Source organism: Bos javanicus, chromosome X (genome assembly GCF_032452875.1).
Source record: "Bos javanicus breed banteng chromosome X, ARS-OSU_banteng_1.0, whole genome shotgun sequence".
NCBI classification, from domain to species: domain Eukaryota; kingdom Metazoa; phylum Chordata; class Mammalia; order Artiodactyla; family Bovidae; genus Bos; species Bos javanicus.
In genome coordinates this window covers 140218080-140240714 of record NC_083897.1, presented here as the reverse complement: position 1 = coordinate 140240714, position 22635 = coordinate 140218080, and the positions used below count along the sequence as shown (strand labels likewise).

Sequence of the window (22635 nt, the reverse complement as noted above, 5' to 3'; positions counted from 1 at the left end):
TATGATGTATGCATACATGAACGTGTACACATGGACACAGAAAGCAAGCAACCAACTGTGGCAACACTTAAACTTAGCCATCCTACGTGGAGGACTCTACCCGTGTTTGTTTTCAACTATTTTGTAGAGTTGAAAAAAAATGTGTTAAAGGTTTTTTGGGGGGAAAATGCATATGAAGTTTTATTTTATTGCTCCTGTTTGAACAGGTGGTTTTGCTCCACCGATTTCTTTGGTTTTTAAAATTTTACCGAGGACCAATCATATGAGGTCGATGTTGTGTATCCTCCTTCCCCTGCCTCTGGGGAGCCTGTGCTGGCCATGGTGTTCAGGTCCTCTTTCAGGCCATCAGTCTGCAGCATGGTGGTGGGTGGTCCTTGGCGAAACCAGATCCCTGTGGCTCTAAAGATGATGAAGACAATAAAACATAAACAGTGCCTCCTGATTTCTCCACCTGTTTGTTGTGTAAGCCATGAGGCTGACGCCTGCTCAGTTATTTACATAGAGACAAGTGAACTCTTGTCTGTGACCTCCCCTGCATCGTAGCTGAGATTTCTTTAGTGGCCTGTCAAGCCACAGGGATTATCTCGGAAGAAATTGCGTTTAGACACAAAGCTCTCTCGTGTCGGCTGTTCGCACAGGGGGCCCAAGCATTGGAGCTTCGCCTTCAGCATCACTTCTTCCAACAGTCGACTCACTGGAAGAGACCCTGATGCTGGGAAAGACTGAAGGCGGGAGGAGAAGGGGACGACAGAGGATGAGATGGTTGGATGGCATCACCGACTCCATAGACATGAGTTTGAGCAAGCTCTCAGGAGTTGGTGATCGACGGGGAGGCCTCGCATGCTGCAGTCCATGCGGTCGCAAAGAGTCGGACACGACTTGATGGCTGAACAACAACAGCAACAACACTCTAATGTAAAAAAAGAAAAACTCCCACAGCCCCTGGGTCACCTTCTTGACTGTCACTTGTCTCTCCATCTGGACCGGTCACGCCCGGGGCTGAGCCGGCTTCATCTCATGAGTGTGGCCTCCAGTGACCTGTCTACATCCATCATTACCTTCCCCAGCACCCTGGCAGGGGAACTTTCTCCGGACCCAGCTCTGATCCTACCCCTGGCCCTATTTGTTATTCAGTCTCTCAGTTGTGTCCGACTCTTTGCGACCCCGTGGACTGCAGCACGCCAGGCCTCCCTGTCCTTAACTGGCCCTGTTAGAGCTCTCCAAATGCCTTTCCCTCGGAAGGCAGGTGGAATTCCAGAACCATGGCTGGAACAGTCTCTATGATCCGGCTCCCAGCACCCTCCATGTTCCTCAGGCCCATTCCCCCCCGCCCCCCGATATATTTTTTTTAATGTTTATTTGAATTGATGAATAATTGCTTTGCAGTATTGGTTTGACTTCTGCCATACATCAACATGAATTACCCATAAATGTACATATGTCATGACTTCCCTGATAGCTCAGTTGCTAAAGAAGCTGCCTGCCGTGCATGAGACCCCGGTTCGATTCCAGGGTCAGGAAGATGCCCTGGAGAAGAGACAGGCTACCCACTCCAGTATTCTTGGGCTTCCCTTGTGGCTCAGTTCATAAAGAATCCACTTGCAAGGCAGGAGACCCCAGTTCGATTCCTGGGTCGGGAAGATCCCCTGGAGAAGGGATAGGCTACCCACTCCAGTATTCTTGGGCTTCCCTTGTAGTTCAGCTGGTAAAGAATCCACTTGCAGTGCTGGAGACTTGGGTTCGATCCCTGGGTTGGGCAGATCCCCTGGAGGAGGGAAAGGCTACCCACTCCAGTATTCTGGCCTGGAGAATTCCATGGACTGTATAGTCCGTGGGGTCGCTCCCTCTTGAACCTCCCTCCAACCGCCCACACTTACCCCACCCATGCAGGCTGTCACAGAGCTCCAGTTGGAGTTCCCCGTCAGGCCCTTCTAGCATGTGGCTCACCCTTGCTTTCTTCTTATCTTACGAAATCCCCCCTACCAGCCATGTTAGCATCCTCCTGTGAGCACCAGCCAGCTTCTCCTTGCCCCGGGCCTCGGGCCAGTAATGCCCACACCACAGTGCATGCGTGCTGGTCCCATTGACAGTTTCATATCAACGTCGATGTAGTCATTGTCCAGCGTTGACTTAAATCCTGTGTGTTTTTTGCAAATGCTTTGCAAGCTCTATATGGGGCTTCCTTGGTGGCTCAGATGGTAAAGCATCTACTCAAAAAGTGCGAGACCCAGGTTTGATCCCTGGGTCGGGAGGATCCCCTGGAGAAGGGAACGGCTACTCACTCCAGTATTCTTGCCTGGAGAATCCCATGGACAGAGGAGCCTGGCGGGCTACAGTCCATGGGGTCAGAAAGAGTCGGACATGACTGAGTGACTGACACTTTTGCTTTCATTTTGCAAGCTCTATAAGCAGAGGAGGGCTTCCCTGGTGGCTCGGCTGATAAAGAATCCGCCTGCAATGGGGGAGACCTGGGTTCAATCCCTGGGTTGGGAAGATCCCCTGGAGAAGGAAACTTGCCACTCACTCCAGTATTCTGGCCTGGAGAATCCCATAGACTGTATAGTCTATGGAGTCGCAAAAGAGTCAGACACAAGTGAGCGACTAAACCACCACCATAAGCATAGGAAACATACAACTCTCACTCACGGTGTTCCAGCAATGTAGGGTGCCTTATAGACGTTTAGTAAGTAAGTGTTGAATTGTTGTTGAGACCCTTGCCCTGAGTCCCAGCTTCAAGATCTTACCCTGGGACTTCCCTGGTGGTCTGGTGACTAAGACTCTGTGCTTCCAATGCAGGGGTCTTGGGTTCAATCCCCGGTCAAGGAACTAAGACCCTACCTGCCACACCTAAAGATAACGCATGCTGCGATGGAGATCTGGTGCAGTCAAAGAAATAAAGTTTTTTTTTGTTTGTTTAATACATAGATGAGGGGGAAAAAAAAGGTTTCTCTGCTGTATTAAGTGAGAGACAGTGAAATCGCTCAGGTGTGTCCAACTGTTTGTGACCCCATGGATTATAGCCTACCAGGCTTATCCGTCCATGAGACTTTTCCAGGCAAGAGTACTGGATTGTGTTGCCATTTCCTTCTCCACTATATCAATCCTGCCATTAAATGATATTCTTTGGGTTTTAATTAACTAAGAAGGTTCAGTTCAGTTCAGTTCAGTTGCTCAGTCGTGTCTGACTCTTTGCGACCCCATGAATCGCAGCACGCCAGGCCTCCCTGTCCATCACCAACTCCCGGAGTTCACTCAGACTCACATCCATCAAGTCAGTGATGCCATCCAGCCATCTCATCCTCTGTCGTCCCCTTCTCTTCCTGCCCCCAATCCCTCCCAGCATCAGAATCTTTTCCAGTGAGTCAACTCTTCACATGAGGTGGCCAAAGTACTGGAGTTTCAGCTTTAGCATCATTCCTTCCAAAGAACAGCCAGGGCTGATCTCCTTTAGAATGGACTGGTTGGATCTCCTTGCAGTCCAGGGGACTCTCAAGAGTCTTCTCCAACACCACAGTTCAAAAGCATCAATTCTTTCGGCGCTCAGCCTTCTTCACAGTCCAACTCTCACATCCATACATGACCACAGGAAAAACCATAGCCTTGACTAGACGGACCTTTGTTAGCAAAGTAATGTCTCTGCTTTTGAATATGCTATCTAGGTTGGACATAACTTTCCTTCCAAGGAGTAAGCGTCTTTTAATTTCATGGCTGCAGTCACCATCTGCAGTGATTTTGGAGCCCCCAAAAATAAAGTCTGACACTGTTCCACTGTTTCCCCATCTATTTCCCATGAAGTGATGGGACTGGATGCCATGATCTTAGTTTTCTGAATGTTGAGCTTTAGGCCAACTTTTTCACTCTCCACTTTCACTTTCATTGAGAGGCTTTTTAGTTCCTCTTCACTTTCTGCCATAAGGGTGGTGTCATCTGCATATCTGAGGTTATTGATATTTCTCCCGGCAATCTTGATTCCAGCTTGTGCTTCTTCCAGCCCAGCGTTTCTCATGATGTACTCTGCATAGAAGTTAAATAAGCAGGGTGACAATATACAGCCTTGAGGTACTCCTTTTCCGATTTGGAACCAGTCTGTTGTTCCATGTCCAGTTCTAACTGTTGCTTCCTGACCTGAATACAGATTTCTTAAGAGGATTGTTTAAAAAAAAAAAAAAAGTTTCCTTCCTGATTGATTTGGCCTCTAACCTACACACTGTAAGCAATGATCTTTACCTCTGATCTGGGATTTCTCAACCTTCCTGTTGGCCAGATATGATGAAACTCCATACCTGTTAAACATTACCTCCCACTCGGCTACCTGGGATTCTGGAGAGGAACAGAGCCACCTGGCACAAGCAAGTGCTTTTTTTTTTTTTTCTGTAAAGAATGAAGCACAATTTTAAACTAAGTAACTGGAATTTTGTGCCATTTCCACTGCATCTATTTCGTTAGTTTTTTCACTGACAGTCACTGAGGTGCATCTCTTGCAGTTCCAATATTTATACTGCATGTCGGGTGTTCTGCTTATTATTATTTTTTCCCCATATGAAGTGCATGTTAAAATCTGCATTTTAGAGGTGAATTGTATGGTAAGATAGTCTACGATACCATTTCAGGTTTAAAATGTCCTATTTGAAATCAGAAAATAATGTATACAACAGCCTGTAATTCTTTCCTTTCCTCTGTAAAAGGTTGGAAGGCCTTGGTAGCAATAAAATGTCTGTAGTTAGATTTTTATAATTTTAGGAGTACAGTGTTCAGGTTTTAGAATTATATAATCTATTGCCAATGAGCAGTTGGTATAATACTATTTTAACCTATACCATTGTATTACTATGTATCAACTTTAACAGCATCTCTATATTGCTTTTCGCTACAGTGCTTTGTTTCTCTATTTTTATTAAAATCCCCTCTGGATTTGAAAGCATAATGGAAATTTATGAATTCATTTTATGTTTTCCTAATCCCCCGCTTTCATAACTTAAAACATGTGTTGTTTCTTAGAATTTGAAATTTTTATTAACTATACATAAGTCTCTAGTTCTTTGATTTTTTTTTTTTTTCCTGCTAGTTTGTTTCCAGAGCCTGACGGCTTTTGCTGAGTGAATTTAACTGTGTAATATTTCATATCAGATGAATGGGGAGCCCATTGCTTCTAGTCATCTTTCAAGTTTATTTATCACTAAAGTCTGATATTCAGGGTGGGGGGTTGATCAAATGCATAAGCTAACGTACATTTATAATCACGAGTAGATGCCGTTTCATGAGTTACTTGTGGGTTTTGCTTCATGTCAATGTATGGCAAAACCCACTACAATATTGTAATTAGTCTCCAATTAAAATAAATAAATTTTTTTAAAATAGCATAGACCTCAGAACTAAGAAGGAGAAAAGCAAACATTTTTATATTAACACGCATGTGTAGAGTCGAAAACAGTGCTACAGCTGAACCTATTTGCAGGGCAAGAATAGAGATGCAGACATCAAATGGACTCGTGGACACGGGGTGGAGAGGGTGGGATGAATTGAAAGAGTAACACTGACATATATACATGACCGTGTGTAAAATAGACAGCTAGTGGGAAGCCTCTGTATAGCACCGGGCTGCTCTGTGATGACCTCGAGGGCTGGATGGGAGGATGGGAGAGGGGCAAGAGGGAAGGGACATATGTATACATGTGGCTGATTCACTTCATTGTAGAGAGAAACTAACATAGCACTGTAAATAAAATAAAATGTGGAGAGGCTGAACTTTCTTTTGTCTTTCAAATTTGCCCCCCAGTTTACCATTTATGGAATAGCTTCTTTTTAAAGATCCCTCTTTGGGTTTAATACCTGTGACTTCACATTGGTCTAGAATAGCAGGTACTTATCTATCACGAGGATGAGATGGTTGGATGGCATCACTGACTCGATGGACGTTGAGTTTGGGTAGACTCCGGGAGTTGGTGATGGACAGGGAGGCCTGGTGTGCTGCAGTCCATGGAGTCACAAAGAGTCGGACACGACTGAGCGACTGAACTGAGTGAACTGATTTATCGTTTTGGCTTCCCCGATGGTTCAGTGGGCAAAGAATCAGCCTGCAACACAGGGGACTCAGGAGATGTGGACTCAGTCCCTGGGTGGGGAAGGTCCCCTGGAGAAGGAAATGGCAACCCACTCAAGTATTCGTGCCTGGAGAATCCCATGGATGGAGGAGCCGGGCGAGCTACAGTCCACGAGGTCTCTGAGTTGGACACGACTGAGTATACATGTGTTTTCCATTGTCCCCACCATTCACCATGTGCGTGGGATGTATACTTGACATTAAGGGTCCAAAGATTCCGTGAAAGGTCTGTTCTCATTTACCATTTTGAACCTGCAGTAGTCTGTTCCATATGGAGATACATGCCCTCGACTTCTGAATCTATGTCCTGTTTCCTGCTGTCGTTTAGTCGCTCAGTCGTGTCCGACTCTCTGCGACCCCAGGGACTGTAGCCCACCATGCTCCTCTGTCCGTGGGATTCTCCAGGCAAGAACACTGGGGAAAGTGAAAGTTGCTAAGTCGTGTCTGACTCTTTGTGACCCCACGGACATACAGTCTATGGAATTCTCCAGGCCAGAATACTGGAGTGGGTGGTCATGCCCTTCTCCAGGGGATCTTCCCAACCCAAAGTAATGTTTCTGCTTTTTAAGATGCTTCTAGGTTGATCATAGCTTTCCTTCCAAGGAGCAAGCGTCTTTTAATTTCAAAATAAATAAAATTTTTTTAAAAGATGGGCCATCAGCAATGTCACATAAGCCAACGGGTGTCATAGCCTAACAGCAAATGTAAAGTTAGAAGCAAGACTTGTAACCGGGAACTTCCCTGGTGGTTCAATGGCTAAGACTCTGCTCCCAATGCAGGGGACCCTGGTTCAATCCCTGGTCTGGGAACTAGAGCCCACATGATGCAAGTAATGATCCTGCATATTTCAGCTAAGACCCAGTGACTGGGGGGAAAGATGCCCTGGAAGAGGAGAGCTAAGAACCAGAATGCCTTTGAAGGGCATCTGCAGAAGAAAGAACTGGAATAAAAAGACTAAAAAAAAAAAAAATCAACCAACCAACCATCAAACAACCAGTCAGCTACAAAATCAAGGATGCTTCACAAAACATACATTTGGAGAACAAAACAGAAACTGTGGGAACACATCCTATGTTAGACAATTCAGCAGAGTGGTGGGAAGATGGGGTGAGGGCATCTCAAAGGAAATAGATCCAAGAGGCCAAATGACTCAGATGATTGATCACAGGGGAGAAAGGGCTCTCTAACTTGCCTTTCCCTGGATCCACTGGGGCTGGACCCCGGCAAGGAGTCACTAGCTTTATCCCTGCTTCGATCCCTGGGTGGGGAAGAATTGATGCTTTGGGACTGTGGTGTTGGAGAAGGCCAACAAAGGTCTGTCTAGTCAAAGCTATTGTTCTTCCAGTAGTCATGTATGGATGCGAGAGTTGAACTATAAAGAAAGCTGGAGAAGGAAATGGCAACCCATTACAGCATTCTTGGTGAGCGGCCTGGCAGCTCAGATGGTAAAGAATCTGACTGCAACTTGGGAGACCTTGGACTGCAAGGAGATCCAACCAGTCCATCCTAAAGGAGATCAGTCCTGGGTGTTCACTGGAAAGACTGATGCTGAAGCGGAAACTCCAATACTTTGGCCACCTGATGCGAAGAGCTGACTCACTGGAAAAGACCCTGATGCTGGGAAAGATTGAAGGTGGGAGGAGAAGGGGACAACGGAGGATGAGATGGTTGGATGCCATCACAGGCTCAATGGACATGAGTTTGAGCAAGCTCTGGGAGCTGGTGATGGACAGGGAGGCCTGGTGTGCTGCAGTCCATGGGGTCCCAAAGAGTCAGACACGACTGAGCGGCTGAACTGGACTGATTTTGGTTTTGGCTGCACCAAGTTATCACTGCTGTGTGTGGGCTTTCTCTAGCTCTGGTGAGCGGGGTCCACTCTTCCTTGTGTTGTGCGGGCTTCTTGCTGTCGTGGCGTCTCTTGGGGCCGAGCATCGGCTCTAGGGCGTGTTGGCTACAGTAGCTGGGGCACACGGGCTTAGTTGCTCCGAGCCAAGTGGGATCCTCCCAGACCAAGGATTGAGCCCGTGTCCCCTGCCTGGGCAGTCAGATTCCTTACCACCTAGCCACCCAGGAAGCCCCTGGAAGGCAGATTCTTAACTGCTGGAGCACCAAGGAAGTCCTGGTCCATCATTTTAATAAAAAATGGCTATTGCAAATGTTTCACCCTAATACGGTGATTAAAGCATCTTGTCCCATTTATCAGCTATTCAAGCTTTTATTTTCCACTGCAAGTAAATACAGATGGGTAGAATCCAGGAGCACTAAAGAAAAGGCAAGGATGTCCCTCTGTTGAGTAGAATATCAATTCTAAGTTGAAGAACTAACCAGAGTTAGGCTGAAAAATGTTGTGAATGTACTTATTATCTGATCTACGACGCAGACATATTGAGTTATCAGAGAGGATAATTCATCCGCGTGGCTTTGGCAAGCGAATTCATTTTCTTTTCCTGTAATCCATTTTCATAGCTTAACATTTTTATTAAAAATGACACCTGTTCCCTCATGAAAAGGAAGCACATTTTTAAGAGTTGCTGATTGATTTTTCTGCATTATTCAGGAGTTGTGTTTTTATTCCGAAAAATAACAGCTACCACCCTGCTCTCAAATCACCTCTGCAGACATGTGCGGTTTCTCTTGGTGGGGTCCTCAAACATTTCCATGACATGAGCAAACTCAGTTAGCAGTGACAAGCAGAGGACTGGAGAAGACGGAGTGCCTGCTAAGTCACTGCAGTCGTGTCTGACTCTTTGCAGCCCCTTGGACCGTAGCCCACCAGGCTCCTCTGTCCATGGGATTCTTTAGGCAAGAATACTGGAGTGGGTTGCCATTTCTTCCTCCAGGGGATCTTCCCCACCCAGGGAGTGAACCCAGATCTCCCACATTGCAGGCAGATTCTTTACCTTCTGAGCCAGGGATGGCTGTGCAGACATCCGAACACACAGGCTTGTTTGCTGGAGGATCCAGGTGTGTAGTTGTGGATGTCAGGCCAGCTCACAGTTCCCACACGCCGCAAGGAGGATTCTGTGCAGACTTACAATCAAGGATGTGGTTGTTCCATCACTTTGGACAGGTTCAACCTAGTTAAGTTTGGCTGGGCTTTCCCGAGGCCTCAGTGGTAAAGAACCTGCCTGCAGTGGACGAGATGTGAGTTTGATGCCTGGGTCGGGAAGATCCCATGGAGGAGGAAATGGCAACCCACTCCAGGATTCTTGCTTGGAGAATCCCATGGACAGAAGAGCCTGGCGGGCTACAGTCCATGGAGTCGCATAGAGCTGGACACGACTGAGCAAGTAAATGACAACAACTTTCTCTGGCTGGATTTTATACCTGGGAGAATATCCTGACTGTGGTTAGGCCGTGCCTCTCAGCTGCACCACTATCTTAACTACCAAAGTCTTTTTTTAAAAAAGGCCTTTGCCTTCTGCTTATAGTAAGTGTTCTCTGCACTTGCTTATATCTGCTTATAGTAAGTGTTCCCTGCACTTGCTTATATCTGCTTATAATAAGTGTTCTCTGCACTTGCTTATAATCTCGAAAAGAACATCAGTGATTGTGTGAGGGCTGGGGAGGGGGGCACCCCCATCCTGCCTGGACGGATGGCTGGGCTCAGGATCATTTGTTTGAAATGGCTCCAGTGTGGAGGGGTTCGCTGGCTTTGCTGGAGTGTGGGGTTGGGAGTGGCAGCTGGCCCTGCACTTAGCACACATCCTACTTGTTTGGAGCCGTCTTTGGCTCGTGACCCTACTCTGGTTGTTACAGCCATTAAGCTTGGCCCCGATCCTGGGCGTGCTCAGTCATGTCCGACTCTTGGCAGCCCCATGGACTGTAGCCCGCCAGGGCTTCTCCATCCGTGGGATTCTCCAGGCAAGAATCCTGGAGTGGGTTGCCATGCCCTCTCCAGGGGATCTTCCAGACCCAGGGATCTTATCCAGGTCTCCGATGTCTCCTGCATTGGCAGGTGGGTTCTTTACTGATGAGCCGCCTGAGAAGCCCCGATGCTAATAGGTCAAATGATGTTCCTCTTTCTCTTCTCAAAACGTGGCCTGTGCTGCACAGTTCTCACCCTCGTGGTGAAGCCTTTAGGTTGTTCCCAGAGGCCTTCTGGTATTTACAGCACAGATGATAATATCAGGATGGAAAGAAGAATATCACCAGCCTTCTCCTGGTGATCCAGTGGTTAAGACTTCACCTTCCACTGCAAGGGGTGCAGATTTGATTCCTGGTCAGGGAGCATTTATCCCACATGACTTTAAAAGTGGTCCAAATTTTTTAAAAAATCTTAAAAAAGAAAAAAAAAAAAGTCAAGCCTTTTCCAAATCCCTCCCTTTCTCTTCTGCTACAAAGCTTATGCTTCATATTCTGTTGTTTTCTCCTCATGCATTTTCGTTCTCTCCAACTAGCTTATAAATGTTGGCCCATTCCTTCATACTGAATGTTAGAAATCTAAGCGAATAAGCCCATTTGTATCTTTTTTTTTAAATTAAGATTCCACCAATTTGTTGTTGTTCGATTGCTCAGTCGTGTCCGACTCTTTGCGACCCCATGGACCGCAGCACACCAAGCTTCTCTGTCTGTCACCAACTCCTGGAGCTTGCTCAAACTCAGGTCCATTGAGTTGGTGATGTCATCCAACCATCTCATCCTCTGTCGTCCGCTTCTCCTCCCACCCTCAATCTTTCCCAGCATCAGGGTCTTCTCCAATGAGTCAGCTCTTCACATCGGGTGGCTAAAGTGTTGGAGCTTCAGTTTCAGCATCAGTCCTTCCAGTGAGTATTCAGGACCAATTACCCTTAGGATGGACTGGTTGGATCTCCTTGCAGTCCAAGAGGCTCTCAAGAGTCTTCTTCAACACCACAGCTCAAAAGCATCAATTCTTTGGCGCTCAGCCTCCTTTATGGTCCAACTCTCACATCCACGCATGACTACTGGAAAAACCACAGCTTTTAAGAAGACCACGTATTCAGATTGGATTTTTCCTGCTCCGTCAGACAGTATTTCTTATTGACTTTAAAAGAGTTCATCTATGTAGATGACACTTGAGGAAATATCATTGATGATACATGGCTCAAATTGAACAAAACAGCATCACTTCTAAACAAAATATGGTTTGCGATGTAGGTTTTTCTTTGTTTCCAGGAAACCTTTTCTGCACCTGGCAAATAGATCTGAAACTTTTTGGTTGTTGTGGTAAAGTTTTCCATTAAATCAGAGCAGTGTTAATTTTCTTATAATGAACAGATTCAATGTAATTACACCGCTAGTTATGAAAATGTTCTTTTGTCTCTCTGCTGCAGAATAATTCTGTTTTAGAAATAGCAACATTCTCAAAAAAATTTTTGTTTTTCTTCTTTGCCAAACGAAGTTTGTTCAGAAAAATAATTTTTTCAGGGAGGAGCGTTTGCTATTTTTTTCAGAAATGAATGTGCTATATACTCTTAATATTTTAGAGCCCTTGTATTTCATTTTAAGTACTTTTATCAACTAAGTCCTTTAAGAGCTTGAAACATCTTTAGGAACACCTGTTCTACTCCATGTTTGTGGGTGAAAAGTAAGTTCTGGTTATTATGATAATAATTTTCGTGCAGTGGGATTGTAAGTGACTACTAAGGTAAAATTTCAGACATTATTTTTTTTTATTAATTTAGTTTTAATTGGAGGATAATCGCTTTGCAATATTGTGTTGGTTTCTACAATACATCCGCATGAATCAGCCATAGGGATGCACACATCCCCTCCCTTTTGAACCTCCCAGCCCATGACACCCCTCTAGGTTGTCAGAGAGCTCCCTGCATCACACGGCAAATTCCCACTGGCTGTCTGTTTTACGTGTGATAATGTCTATGTGTCAGCGCTGTTCTCTCTGTTCCTCCAACCCTCTGCTTGCTCTTCAGTGCGTCTACAAGTCCGTTCTCTGGGTCCGCATCTCCACCGCTATCCTGCAAATAGGTTCATCAGCACCATCTTCTACGTTCCTTATACATACCCTAATATATGGTGTTTGTCTTTCTCTCTCTGACTCACTTTACTCTGTCTAACCGGCTCTAGGTTCATCCACCTCATGAGAACTGACTCAAATGCGTCCCTTTTCACGGCTGAGTAGTATTCCACCGCATATATGTACCACAACTTCTTTATCCATTCATCTCTCGATGGCCATCTAGGTAGAACATTTGTCGTTTTTAAGGTGACCGAGTCATAAAGATAGAGTGAGAGATGCTCAAAGTGAGGTGGGCAGGCTTACAGAATTGCTTCCAAGCTCTCATTTGTATATGTTATGAAATATGTATACAGAAGTTAAAGACACAGTTCCTTTAAAGTTTTTATATTTATGTATTTATTTGACGGTGCCAGGGTCTTAGCCGTGGCATGTGGGGTCTTTTGCTGTGGGGTGTGATGAACTCACCCCTCCGCTGTGCTTGCTGCCACCTCTTAGTACCCTTAGCTCCAAATGTTAAAGCTCAACATTCAGAAAACGAAGATCATGGCATCTGGTCCCATCACTTCCTGGAAAATAGATGCGGAAACCGTGGAAACAGTAGCTGACTTTATTTTTCTGGGCTCCAAAATCACTGCAGATGGTGACTGCAGCCATGAAATTAAAAGACGCTTATTCCTTGGAAGGAAAGTTATGACCAACCTAGATAGCATATTCAAAAGCAGAGACATTACTTTGCCCAACAAAGGTCCATCTGGTCAAGGCTATGGTTTTTCCAGTGGTCATGTATGGATGTGAGAGTTGGACTGTGAAGAAGGCTGAGCACCGAAGAATTGATGCTTTTGAACTGTGGTGTTGGAGAAGACTCTTGAGAGTCCCTTGGACTGCAAGGAGATCCAACCAGTCCTTCCTAAAGGAGATCAGTCCTGGGTGTTCATTGGAAGGTCTGATGTTGAAGCTGAAACTCCAATCCTTTGGCCACCTGATGCAAAGAACTGACTGATTGAAAAAGACCCTGATGCTGGGAAAGGTTGAAGGCAGGAGAAGAAGGGGAGGACAGAGGATGAGATGGTTGCATGGCATCATCAATGTGATGGACATGGGTTTGGGTGGACTCCAGGAATTGGTGATGGACAGGGAGGCCTGGTGTGCTGTGGTTCATGGGGTCACAAAGACGCAGACACGACTGAGCGACTGGAATGAACTGAACTGAACTTAGCACCCAGTGCTGGAGCAGTGAACCTTGTCTTCCTTGAGCTTGGAAAGGTTTGCGACACTCCCATGTCTACAGGTTTCCCTTTTAAAAGCTGCTGCCGGCACAGGTGACAGTCACGGCTAATTTTAGAAAGGGGTTGACATTGACAACTGGATTATCCTGAAATGCCTGTTTTTCTGTAGTTTTTCCAGGGCAGAGTAGAGAACGTTTAGCTGACGACAGAGCCTGCCTTAAAGAGATGATTGTTTTCATTTTTGAAGAAGAGATGGCTGTATTTTAATTTTTCCAGACAGAGCCTGTGTTTTGGTTTGAGGTAGAAAGGAGAGGTCAGCGCTGTGCAGGGAGAAGGAAATGTTTGTTTGTTGTAGAAACAAACACAGGGCAGAGAGGATGCGGTTCTTTCTGCGTGATGTCTCAGGCTTCCCAAAGCAGGAGATGTAAGAAACTGGGGTTCAGTCCGTGTGTCGGAGAAAATCCCCTGGAGGAGGGCAACCCACTCCAGAATTCTTCCCTGGGGAATCCCACAGACAGAGGAGCCTGGTGGGCTGCAGTCCATGGGGTCGCAGAGAGTCAGATACAACTGAAGCGACTTAGCACGCACGTGTCGTCTGAGTTGCTTTGGATCCCGTCCCATCCGGGGCGGGTGGGTGGACAGTACCCTTTCTCCTAAGGGGAGGGGGAGAAGGGAGGATCCCAGACAAGGAGAACGGTCCCTCCCGCCAGCATCCTTCACGACTCTCTTGCCCTCGCTCTTTGCAGGGACATGATGACCCTTCTGCTTCTGTTGCTGTTCCTCTGCGAGGCCCAGAGCCGGGCGGCATCAAAGCCCAACTTCGTCCTGCTGATGGCTGACGACCTTGGCATCGGGGACCCCGGTTGCTATGGCAACAAGACGCTCAGGTGCGGTGATGGGTCAACACAAGGACCCCTCCACAGGCTGGCCGCCCTGTGACAGGCAGCAGGCGTTCGTGGAACACAGGCCACCGGGAGACGTGCAAAGCCCACGCTCCCCTCCAGCTGCACGCCACGTGTGGCTCTGTGTAGACACTGAAAACCAAGACTGCCCTCGAGCCACATGAACCACGGTGTTCTGAGGTCACGAAAAGCAGGAGCTTCATCTTCTTCACCCTTGTAGGGAATTCTCTTACCGTCCGGAAGAGTCGGACACAACTTAACGACTGAACAACAACAGTTCATATTAGATATGCTACCAGACGTGATATTCCTAAAATTTATTAATGTAATAGGCACTGATTCCACTAAGGAGTCTTAATTTAAAAAATTGCAATCAAGTCTTTAAAGTTCACTGTCTGCTAATTATCAAAAGGAAGAAAAGGGCTATACAGTAAGAATTTATAATAATAAATTCATAGTAATACCCTAAATCTATCTTGATCCCCATATTAGCATTCAATTCTTTTTCTTTTCATTGAAGTACAGTTTATCTACAATATTGTTTTAGCATGTATATATACACACATTCGTGTGCTGTGTGCTAACTGGCTTCAACCATGTCAGAGTCTTTACGACCCCATGGACTGTAACCCGCCAGGCTCCTCTGTCCATGGGATTTCCCAGGCAAGATTACTGGAGTGGGTTGCCATTTCCTCCTCCAGGGGATCTTCTTGACCCAGGAACTGAACCCTTATCTCTTAACGTGTCCTGTATTGCAGGCAGGTTCTTTACCACTAGCACCACCTGAGAAGCTCATATAGACACACACATACATATCTTCTGTATATATGTGTATATTCTGTTTTCTAATTCTTTTCCATTATTGTTTGTTACAAGATATTGAATATAGTTCCCAATACTATACAGGACCTCCTTGTTATTTATCTGTTTTAGAGTGTATGTCTGCTAATCCCAAATTCCTAATTTATCCCTCTCCCCAACCCTGCTCTTTCTGAACGACATGCTTCATTTTATAATATCACACCCCCAAATAGATTTCTCAGTAGCCAATGTAGGCACTAGTCACACATACAATTTGAGTATTCTCAGCATCTTGTAACATAAGGCCAAAGCCAAGTGGAAATGTTGACAATTAAATGGATAAAGTAAGGTAATAAACGGGAGAGGAGTTTGAGACCACGGGGCAGTACAACGATCTTGTCCACTGAGGTATGCGCTATTCCATGGGCTGCCCTGATAACTCAGCTGGGAAAGAATCCTCCTGCAATGCAGGAGACCCCGGTTCGACTCCTGGGTCGGGAAGATCCGCTGGAGAAGGGATAGGCTATCCACTCCAGTATTGCTGGATTTCCCTGGGTGCTCAGCTGGTAAAGAATCCGCCTGCAATGCGGGAGACCTGGGTTCCATCCCTGGGTTGGGAAGATCCCCTGGAGAAGGGAATGGCTGCCCACTCCAGGATTCTGGCCTGGACAATCGCATGGACTGTACAGTCTATGGAGGTCACAGAGCTGGATACGACTGAGCGGCTTTCACTTTCACTGTTACCTGATTGGCCTCTGGGCACTGAACCACGGAGGGTGGGGCCGCTGTGAACCAGATAACATGTCCCATCTCACAGGCCAGGAAGGGAGTGCAGTTAATCACATCGTGCTTTTATGCTGTGATGGAAGCTGCTGAGATGGGGGATAGAAAGACATCCAGAGGTGGAGCAGGCTCCTCCCACAGGACGGGAAGGCCGCAGGGGGTCCCATGTATGGTCAGGACCGAAGTCTAAAAGATGGGCAGAGTGGCAGGGACCAGGGCTTCTTTAAAAGGATATGAGATAACCACTCAGAGTGGCCCCAGACCTGTGAGAACTCCCCCTCCCCATGCCGGGGAAGTCTGGCGTGATTTTCCGAGGTGACGGGGCCACGACCTTCCTGGAGAAAAGGCCACAGAATGGCTTGTCCTGCACAGAGCACCATCCTCGAAGTGAAACCCTCCGTGAGCATCGCTTCAGCGGGAAAACCCTGGAGTCCACAGAGGGTGTGAGTAACTCACGGCCTGACCTGTTTCCAGCTTTGCCCTGGACTCTGTGAACCCCGGGTAGTTCCCTGGTAGATGCACCTGGAGCCCTTGCTTCCTTGCTCCTGGGGGTCCTGTCACCCCCTTGTCCCTGGAAAAGTGAAAGTGTGAGTCGCTCAGTCATGTCCAGCTGTTTGTGACCCCCTGGACTGTAGCCCGCCAGGATCCTCTGTCCATGGGATTCTCTAGCCAAGAAGACTGGAGTGGGTTGCCATGTCCTTTTTCTCCAGGGGATCTTCCCGACCCAGGGATCGAACCCAGGTCTCCCGCCTTGCAGGCAGATTCTTTCCCGTCTGAGCCACCAGGCAGAGCCTGATGACAACTCCTTCAGAGCCTCTCTTTGGCTGTGGTTGGGAAGAGGAGAGTCAGGCTGCCCCCAGAGCTTTCCCGTTTGGGGGCATACGGAGGCGACTGGCAGGGACAGGTGAGAAGGAGAGAGACCTTGAAACATCTCCATCCCCCTGGTCCCAGCAGCCCATTCTCAGGACTCGTCTTCTTCCCCCTAAACCAGAAGCTCAGAGCCCTGGGCAAGTGAGGTACCCCAGAGAGGGCTGACCTCGATTGTGGAGCCCTCAGTGTGGTTTTGTCCTTACTCAGAGCCATGGTGCTGTGTCTGCTCCCTTTCCTTCACTCCTTCCCCCCACGTCTTGTGGTTCAGTCACTCAGCCATGTCCGACTCTCTGTGACCCCACGAACAGCAGCATGCCAGGCTTCCCTGTCCATCACCGTATCCCAGAATTGGCTCAAACTGATGTCCATCCAGTCGGTGATGCCATCCAACCATCTCATCCTCTGTCGTCCCCTTCCCACCAAGACACATGGCTCTATTTCCCTGGGTTACTGAGAAGCGACTCACTGTGCAAAGCCCCCAAAGAAGCTTTCTTAAGATCATGATGAATGACCCACGAGTCTCTGTTCCAGGACTCCCAATATCGACCGCCTGGCCAGAGGGGGTGTGAAGCTCACGCAGCACCTGGCAGCATCACCCCTCTGCACGCCCAGCAGGGCGGCCTTCATGACCGGCCGGTACCCTGTCCGCTCAGGTAATGCCCTCCCCCCTCACCGCTGGCTCCAGCACCGCGCTCCTCGTCCTCCTCCCAGCCATAATGGTCCTCCCCGTCTTCATGGTGGATTTCACATTGCTCAGGAATGGCGTCTCAGTCCCAAGTGGGAGTTTTCCTCTTCTCGGCCTCTTCTGGAGGACTGCCCCCCAGTGAGATTACGTTCGCCAAGCTTCTGAAGGATCAAGGCTATTCCACAGCTCTGATAGGTATGGGACTGAGGATCTGGGCGGGGTGGTTGGGAGAGTGGGGAGGGCGTGACCGCAGCCATCTTTAGGGTGACATGGCTGATAGAACTTGCACAGCTATAGAAAGGGAAGAAACAATTCCAACTCTAAATCAAAACAGCAGGCATCTGTATGCAGTGTTTGAATGTGTGGATGGTCTCCTTATTTATGTATCTGTGTGTATGTGTGTCGATGGATGGATGGATGGGTGATAGGTAGATAATGATAGACACACAGATGGACTGACAGATGGACAAATGGATAGATGGAAAGGTAGTTGAGTCAGGTGATAGAGACAGGGAGAGGTAGCTCAGTATATGAGATGATGATGGGTGAATGGCTGATGGATGAACTGTGGATGCTGGATGGATGGATGGATGCTGGGTAGATGGTAGATGGATGGTGGATAGATGGATGGCAGGTGGATGGTGGATACTGGATGGATGGAGAGGTGGATGGATGATGGATGGATGGGAGGTGACTGGCGAATACTGGATGGGTGGTACTGGATGGATGGATGGTGGGTGGATGGTGGCTACTGGATGGATGGGTGAATGGTGGATGGATGGTAGGTAGATGGTGGATACTGGAGAGATGGATGGATGCTGGGTGGATGGTGGATGGATACACAATGGATGGATTCTAGGTGGATGATGGATACTAGATAAATGGATGAATGGTGGATGCTGATGAATGGATAGTGGATGGATGGATGGATAATGGATGGTGGGTGGATGGTAGATGGATGGTGGATACTGGATGGATGGTAGGTGGATGGATGATAGATGATGGATGGGTGATGGGTGGATGGTAGATGGTAGATGGATGGTGGATACTGGATACTGGATGGGTGGATGGTGGGTGGATGGATGGTGGATGGATGGTACATGGATGATGGCTACTGGATGAATGGTAGTTGCTGATGGATGGACGGTGGATGAATGGATGCTGGATGGGAGAAGGTAGATGGATGATGGATGGATGGTAGACAGATGGTGGATACTGGGTAGATTGATGGACGGATGGATGGATGGTAGATGGATTATGGATGGATGGTGGATATTGGATAGACGGATGGATAGATGGTGGGTGGATGGATGATGGATGGTAGACAGATGGTGGATACTGGGTAGATTGATGGACGGATGGATGGATGGTAGATGGATTATGGATGGATGGTGGATATTGGATAGACGGATGGATGGATGGTGGGTGGATGGATGGATGGATAATGGATGTTGGGTGGATGGTAGATGGGTGGTGGATGCTGGATGGATGGATGGTAGGTGGATGGATGATGGATGGATGGTAGGTGGATGATGGATATCGGATGGATGGATGAACAATGAATCCATAGATGGGTGGGTGGATGACTAGTGGATGCTGACTGGCTGGATGAAGGGGTGAGTGGGTCAGTGGGTGAGTGATTGGATACGTGAATGAATGGAGGATGCTGAATGAGTGGATGTTGGATGGATGAGACACAGAGGCAGAAAGTTGAAATATATGGTAGATAACAGAAAAATGCATAGTTGTGCACACACACACCAAACACCACCACACACACACGCACACACACACACACCATACTATTGATAAAGATTTTCATCTTACATGGCAGAAATAAAATTGCATCTGAATGTTTCTCATTTGACATGCCCATTGATTTTATTCCCTTGATAGGAAATGAATCCTTCTCCCCTTTCCCTTGATGAGCTTGGGTCTACGTAGGTCATCAGAAGAATCATGGAAAATCTCATGGGAGCAAAAGGACCCTTCTCTTCCTTCCCACATCTGGTCATAAAGCCACCATCACTTTTTCTCTTGTGTGAGGCGCTCACTAATTCACTAATGCACTTCACATTTTATAAGAAATGTTTCAGTTCAGTTCAGTTCAATCACTCAGTTGTGTCCGACTCTTTGCAACCCCACGAATCACAGCACTCCAGGCCTCCCTGTCCATCACCAACTCCTGGAGTTCACTCAAACTCATGTCCATCGAGTCGGTGATGCCATCCAACCATCTCATCCTCTGTCATCCCCTTCTTCTCCTGCCCCCAATCCTTCCCAGCATTAGGGTCTTTTCCAGTGAGTCAGCTCTTCACATCCGGAGGCCAAAGTACTAGAGTTTCAGCTTCAGCATCAGTCCTTCCAATGAATACCTGGGATTGATCTCCTTTAGGATGGACTGGTTGGAACTCCTTGCAGTCCAAGGGACTCTCAAGAGTCTCCTCCAACACCACAGTTCAAAAGCATCAATTCTTCGGCACTCAGCTTTCTTCATAGTCCAACTCTCACATCCATACATGACCACAGGAAAAACCATAGCCTTGACTAGACAGACCTTTGTTGGCAAAGTAATGTCTTTGCTTTTCAATATGCTGTCTAGGCTGGTCATAACTTTCCTTCCAAGGAGTAAGCGTCTTTTAATTTCATGGCTGCAGTCACCATCTGCAGTGATTTTGGAGCCCCAAAAAATAAAGTCTGACACTGTTTCCACTGTTTCCCCATCTATTTCCCATGAAGTGATGGGACCAGATGCCATGATCTTCGTTTTCTGAATGTTGAGCTTTAAGCCAACTTTTTCATTCTCTTCTTTCATTTTCATCAAGAGACTTTTTAGTTCCTCTGCACTTTCTGCCATCAGGGTGGTGTCATCTGCATATCTGAGGTTATTGATATTTTTCCCGGCAATCTTGATTCCAGCTTGTGCTGCTTCCAGCCCAGCGTTTCTCATGATGTGCTCTGCATATAAGTTAAACAAGCAGGGTGACAATATACAGCCTTGACAGACTCCTTTTCCTATTTGGAACCAGTCTGTTGTTCCATGTCCAGTTCTAACTGTTGCTTCCTGACCTGCATATAGGTTTCTCAAGAGGCAGATCAGGTGGTCTGGTATTCCCATCTCTTTCAGAATTTTCCACAGTTGATTGTGATCCACACAGTCAAAGGCTTTGGCATAGTCAATAAAGCAGAAATAGATGTTTTTCTGGAACTCTCTTCCCTTTTCCATGATCCAGCAGATGTTGGCAGTTTGATCTCTGGTTCTTCTGCCTTTTCTAAAACGAGCTTGAACATCTGGAAGTTCACGGGTCACGTACTGCTGAAGCCTGGCTTGGAGAATTTTGAGCATTACTTTACTAGCGTGTGAGATGAGTGCAATTGTGCGGTAGTTTGAGCATTCTTTGGCATTGTCTTTCTTTGGGATTGGAATGAAAACTGACCTTTTCCAGTCCTGTGGCCACTGCTGAGTTTTCCAAATTTGCTGGCATATTGAGTGCAGCGCTTTCACAGCATCATCTTTCAGGATTTGAAATAGCTCAACTGGAATTCCATCACCTCCACTAGCTTTGTTCGTAGTGATGCTTCCTAAGGCCCACTTGACTTCACATTCCAGGATGTCTGGCTTCAGGTGACTGATGACACCATCATGATTATCTTGGTCGTGAAGATCTTTTTTGTACAGTTCTTCTGTGTATTTTTGCCATCTCTTCTTAATATCTTCTGCTTCTGTTAGGTCCATACCATTTCTGTCCTTTATCGAGCCCATCTTTGCATGAAATGTTCCCTTGGTATCTCTAATTTTCTTGAAGAGATCTCTAGTCTTTCCCATTCTGTTGTTTTCCTCTTATTTCTTTGCATTGATCGTTGAGGAAGGCTTTCTTATCTCTCCGTGCTATTCTTTGGAACTCTGCATTCAGATGTTTATATCTTTCCTTTTCTCCTTTGCTTTTCATTTCTTTTCTTTTCACAGCTATTTGGAAGGCCTCCCCAGACAGCCATTTTGCTTTTTTGCATTTCTTTTCCATGGGGATGGTTTTGATCCCTGTCTCCTGTACAATGTCACGAACCTCCATCCATGGTTCATCAGGCACTCTGTCTATCAGATCTAGTCCCGTAAATCTATTTCTTACTTCCACTGTATAATCATAAGGGATTTGATTTAGGTCATACCTGAATGGTCTAGTGGTTTTCCCTACTTTCTTCAATTTAAGTCTGAATTTGGCAGTAAGGAGTTCATGATCTGAACCATGGTCAGCTCCTGGTCTTATTTTTGCTGACTATATAGAGCTTCTCCATCTTTGGCTGCAAAGAATATAATCAATCTGATTTCGGTGTTGACCATCTGGTGATGTCCATGTGTAGAGTCTTCTCTTGTGTTATTGGAAGGGAGTGTTTCTTATGACCAGTGTGTTCTCTTGGCAAAACTCTATTAGTCTTTGCCCTGCTTCATTCCGTATTCCAAGGCCAAATTTGCCTGTTACTCCAGGTGTTTCTTGACTTCCTACTTTTGCATTCCAGTCCCCTATAATGAAAAGGACATCTTTTTGGGGTGTTAGTTCTAAAAGGTCTTGTAGGTCTTCATAGAACCGTTCAACTTCAGCTTCTTCAGCATTACCGGTTGGGGCATAGGCTTGGATTACCGTGATATTGAATGGTTTGCCTTGGAAATAAACAGAGATCATTCTGTCGTTTTTGAGATTGCATCCAAGTACTGCATTTCAGACTCTTTTGTTGACCATGATGGCTACTCCGTTTCTTCTAAGGGATTCCTGCCCGCAGTAGTAGATAGAATGGTCATCTGAGTTAAATTCACCCATTCCAGTCCATTTCAGTTCACTGATTCCTAGAATGTCGATGTTCAGTCTTGCCATCTCCTGTTTGACCACTTCCAATTTGCCTTGATTCATGGACCTGACATTCCAGGTTCCTATGCAATATTGCTCTTTACAGCATCGGACCTTGCTTCTAACACCAGTCACATCCACAGCTGGGTATTGTTTTTGCTTTGGCTCCATCCCTTCATTTTTTCTGGAGTTATTTCTCCACTAATCTCCAGTAGCATATTGGGCACCTACTGACCTGGGGAGTTCCCCTTTCAGTATCCTATCATTTTGCCTTTTCATACTGTTCATGGGGTTCTCAAGGCAAGAATACTGACGTGGTTTGCCATTCTCTTCTTCAGTGGACCACATTCTGTCAGACCTCTCCAACATGACCCTCCCATCTTAGAGGTGTTTAAAATAATTATTGACATATGAGTACGATTTCCTCATGCCTCGGGGGTCATTTTTATGTAAGGATTCATTTCCACTGTTAACTTTCAAGGGAGAAAA

The 22635-nt window shown here is 46.6% G+C and overlaps 1 protein-coding gene across 2 annotated transcripts in view; it reads left to right on the top strand.

Moving 5' to 3' along the window:
* The window catches only part of STS (steroid sulfatase), a 166448-nt gene that overhangs the window by 64226 nt on the left and 79587 nt on the right, over window positions 1–22635 (top strand). For both annotated transcript variants that reach the window (XM_061408208.1, XM_061408209.1), the window contains exons 3-5: window positions 14011–14151; window positions 17152–17273; window positions 17378–17500. In XM_061408208.1, the coding sequence (XP_061264192.1) occupies window positions 14011–14151; window positions 17152–17273; window positions 17378–17500 (386 nt within the window). The remainder of the gene's footprint in view (window positions 1–14010; window positions 14152–17151; window positions 17274–17377; window positions 17501–22635) is intronic.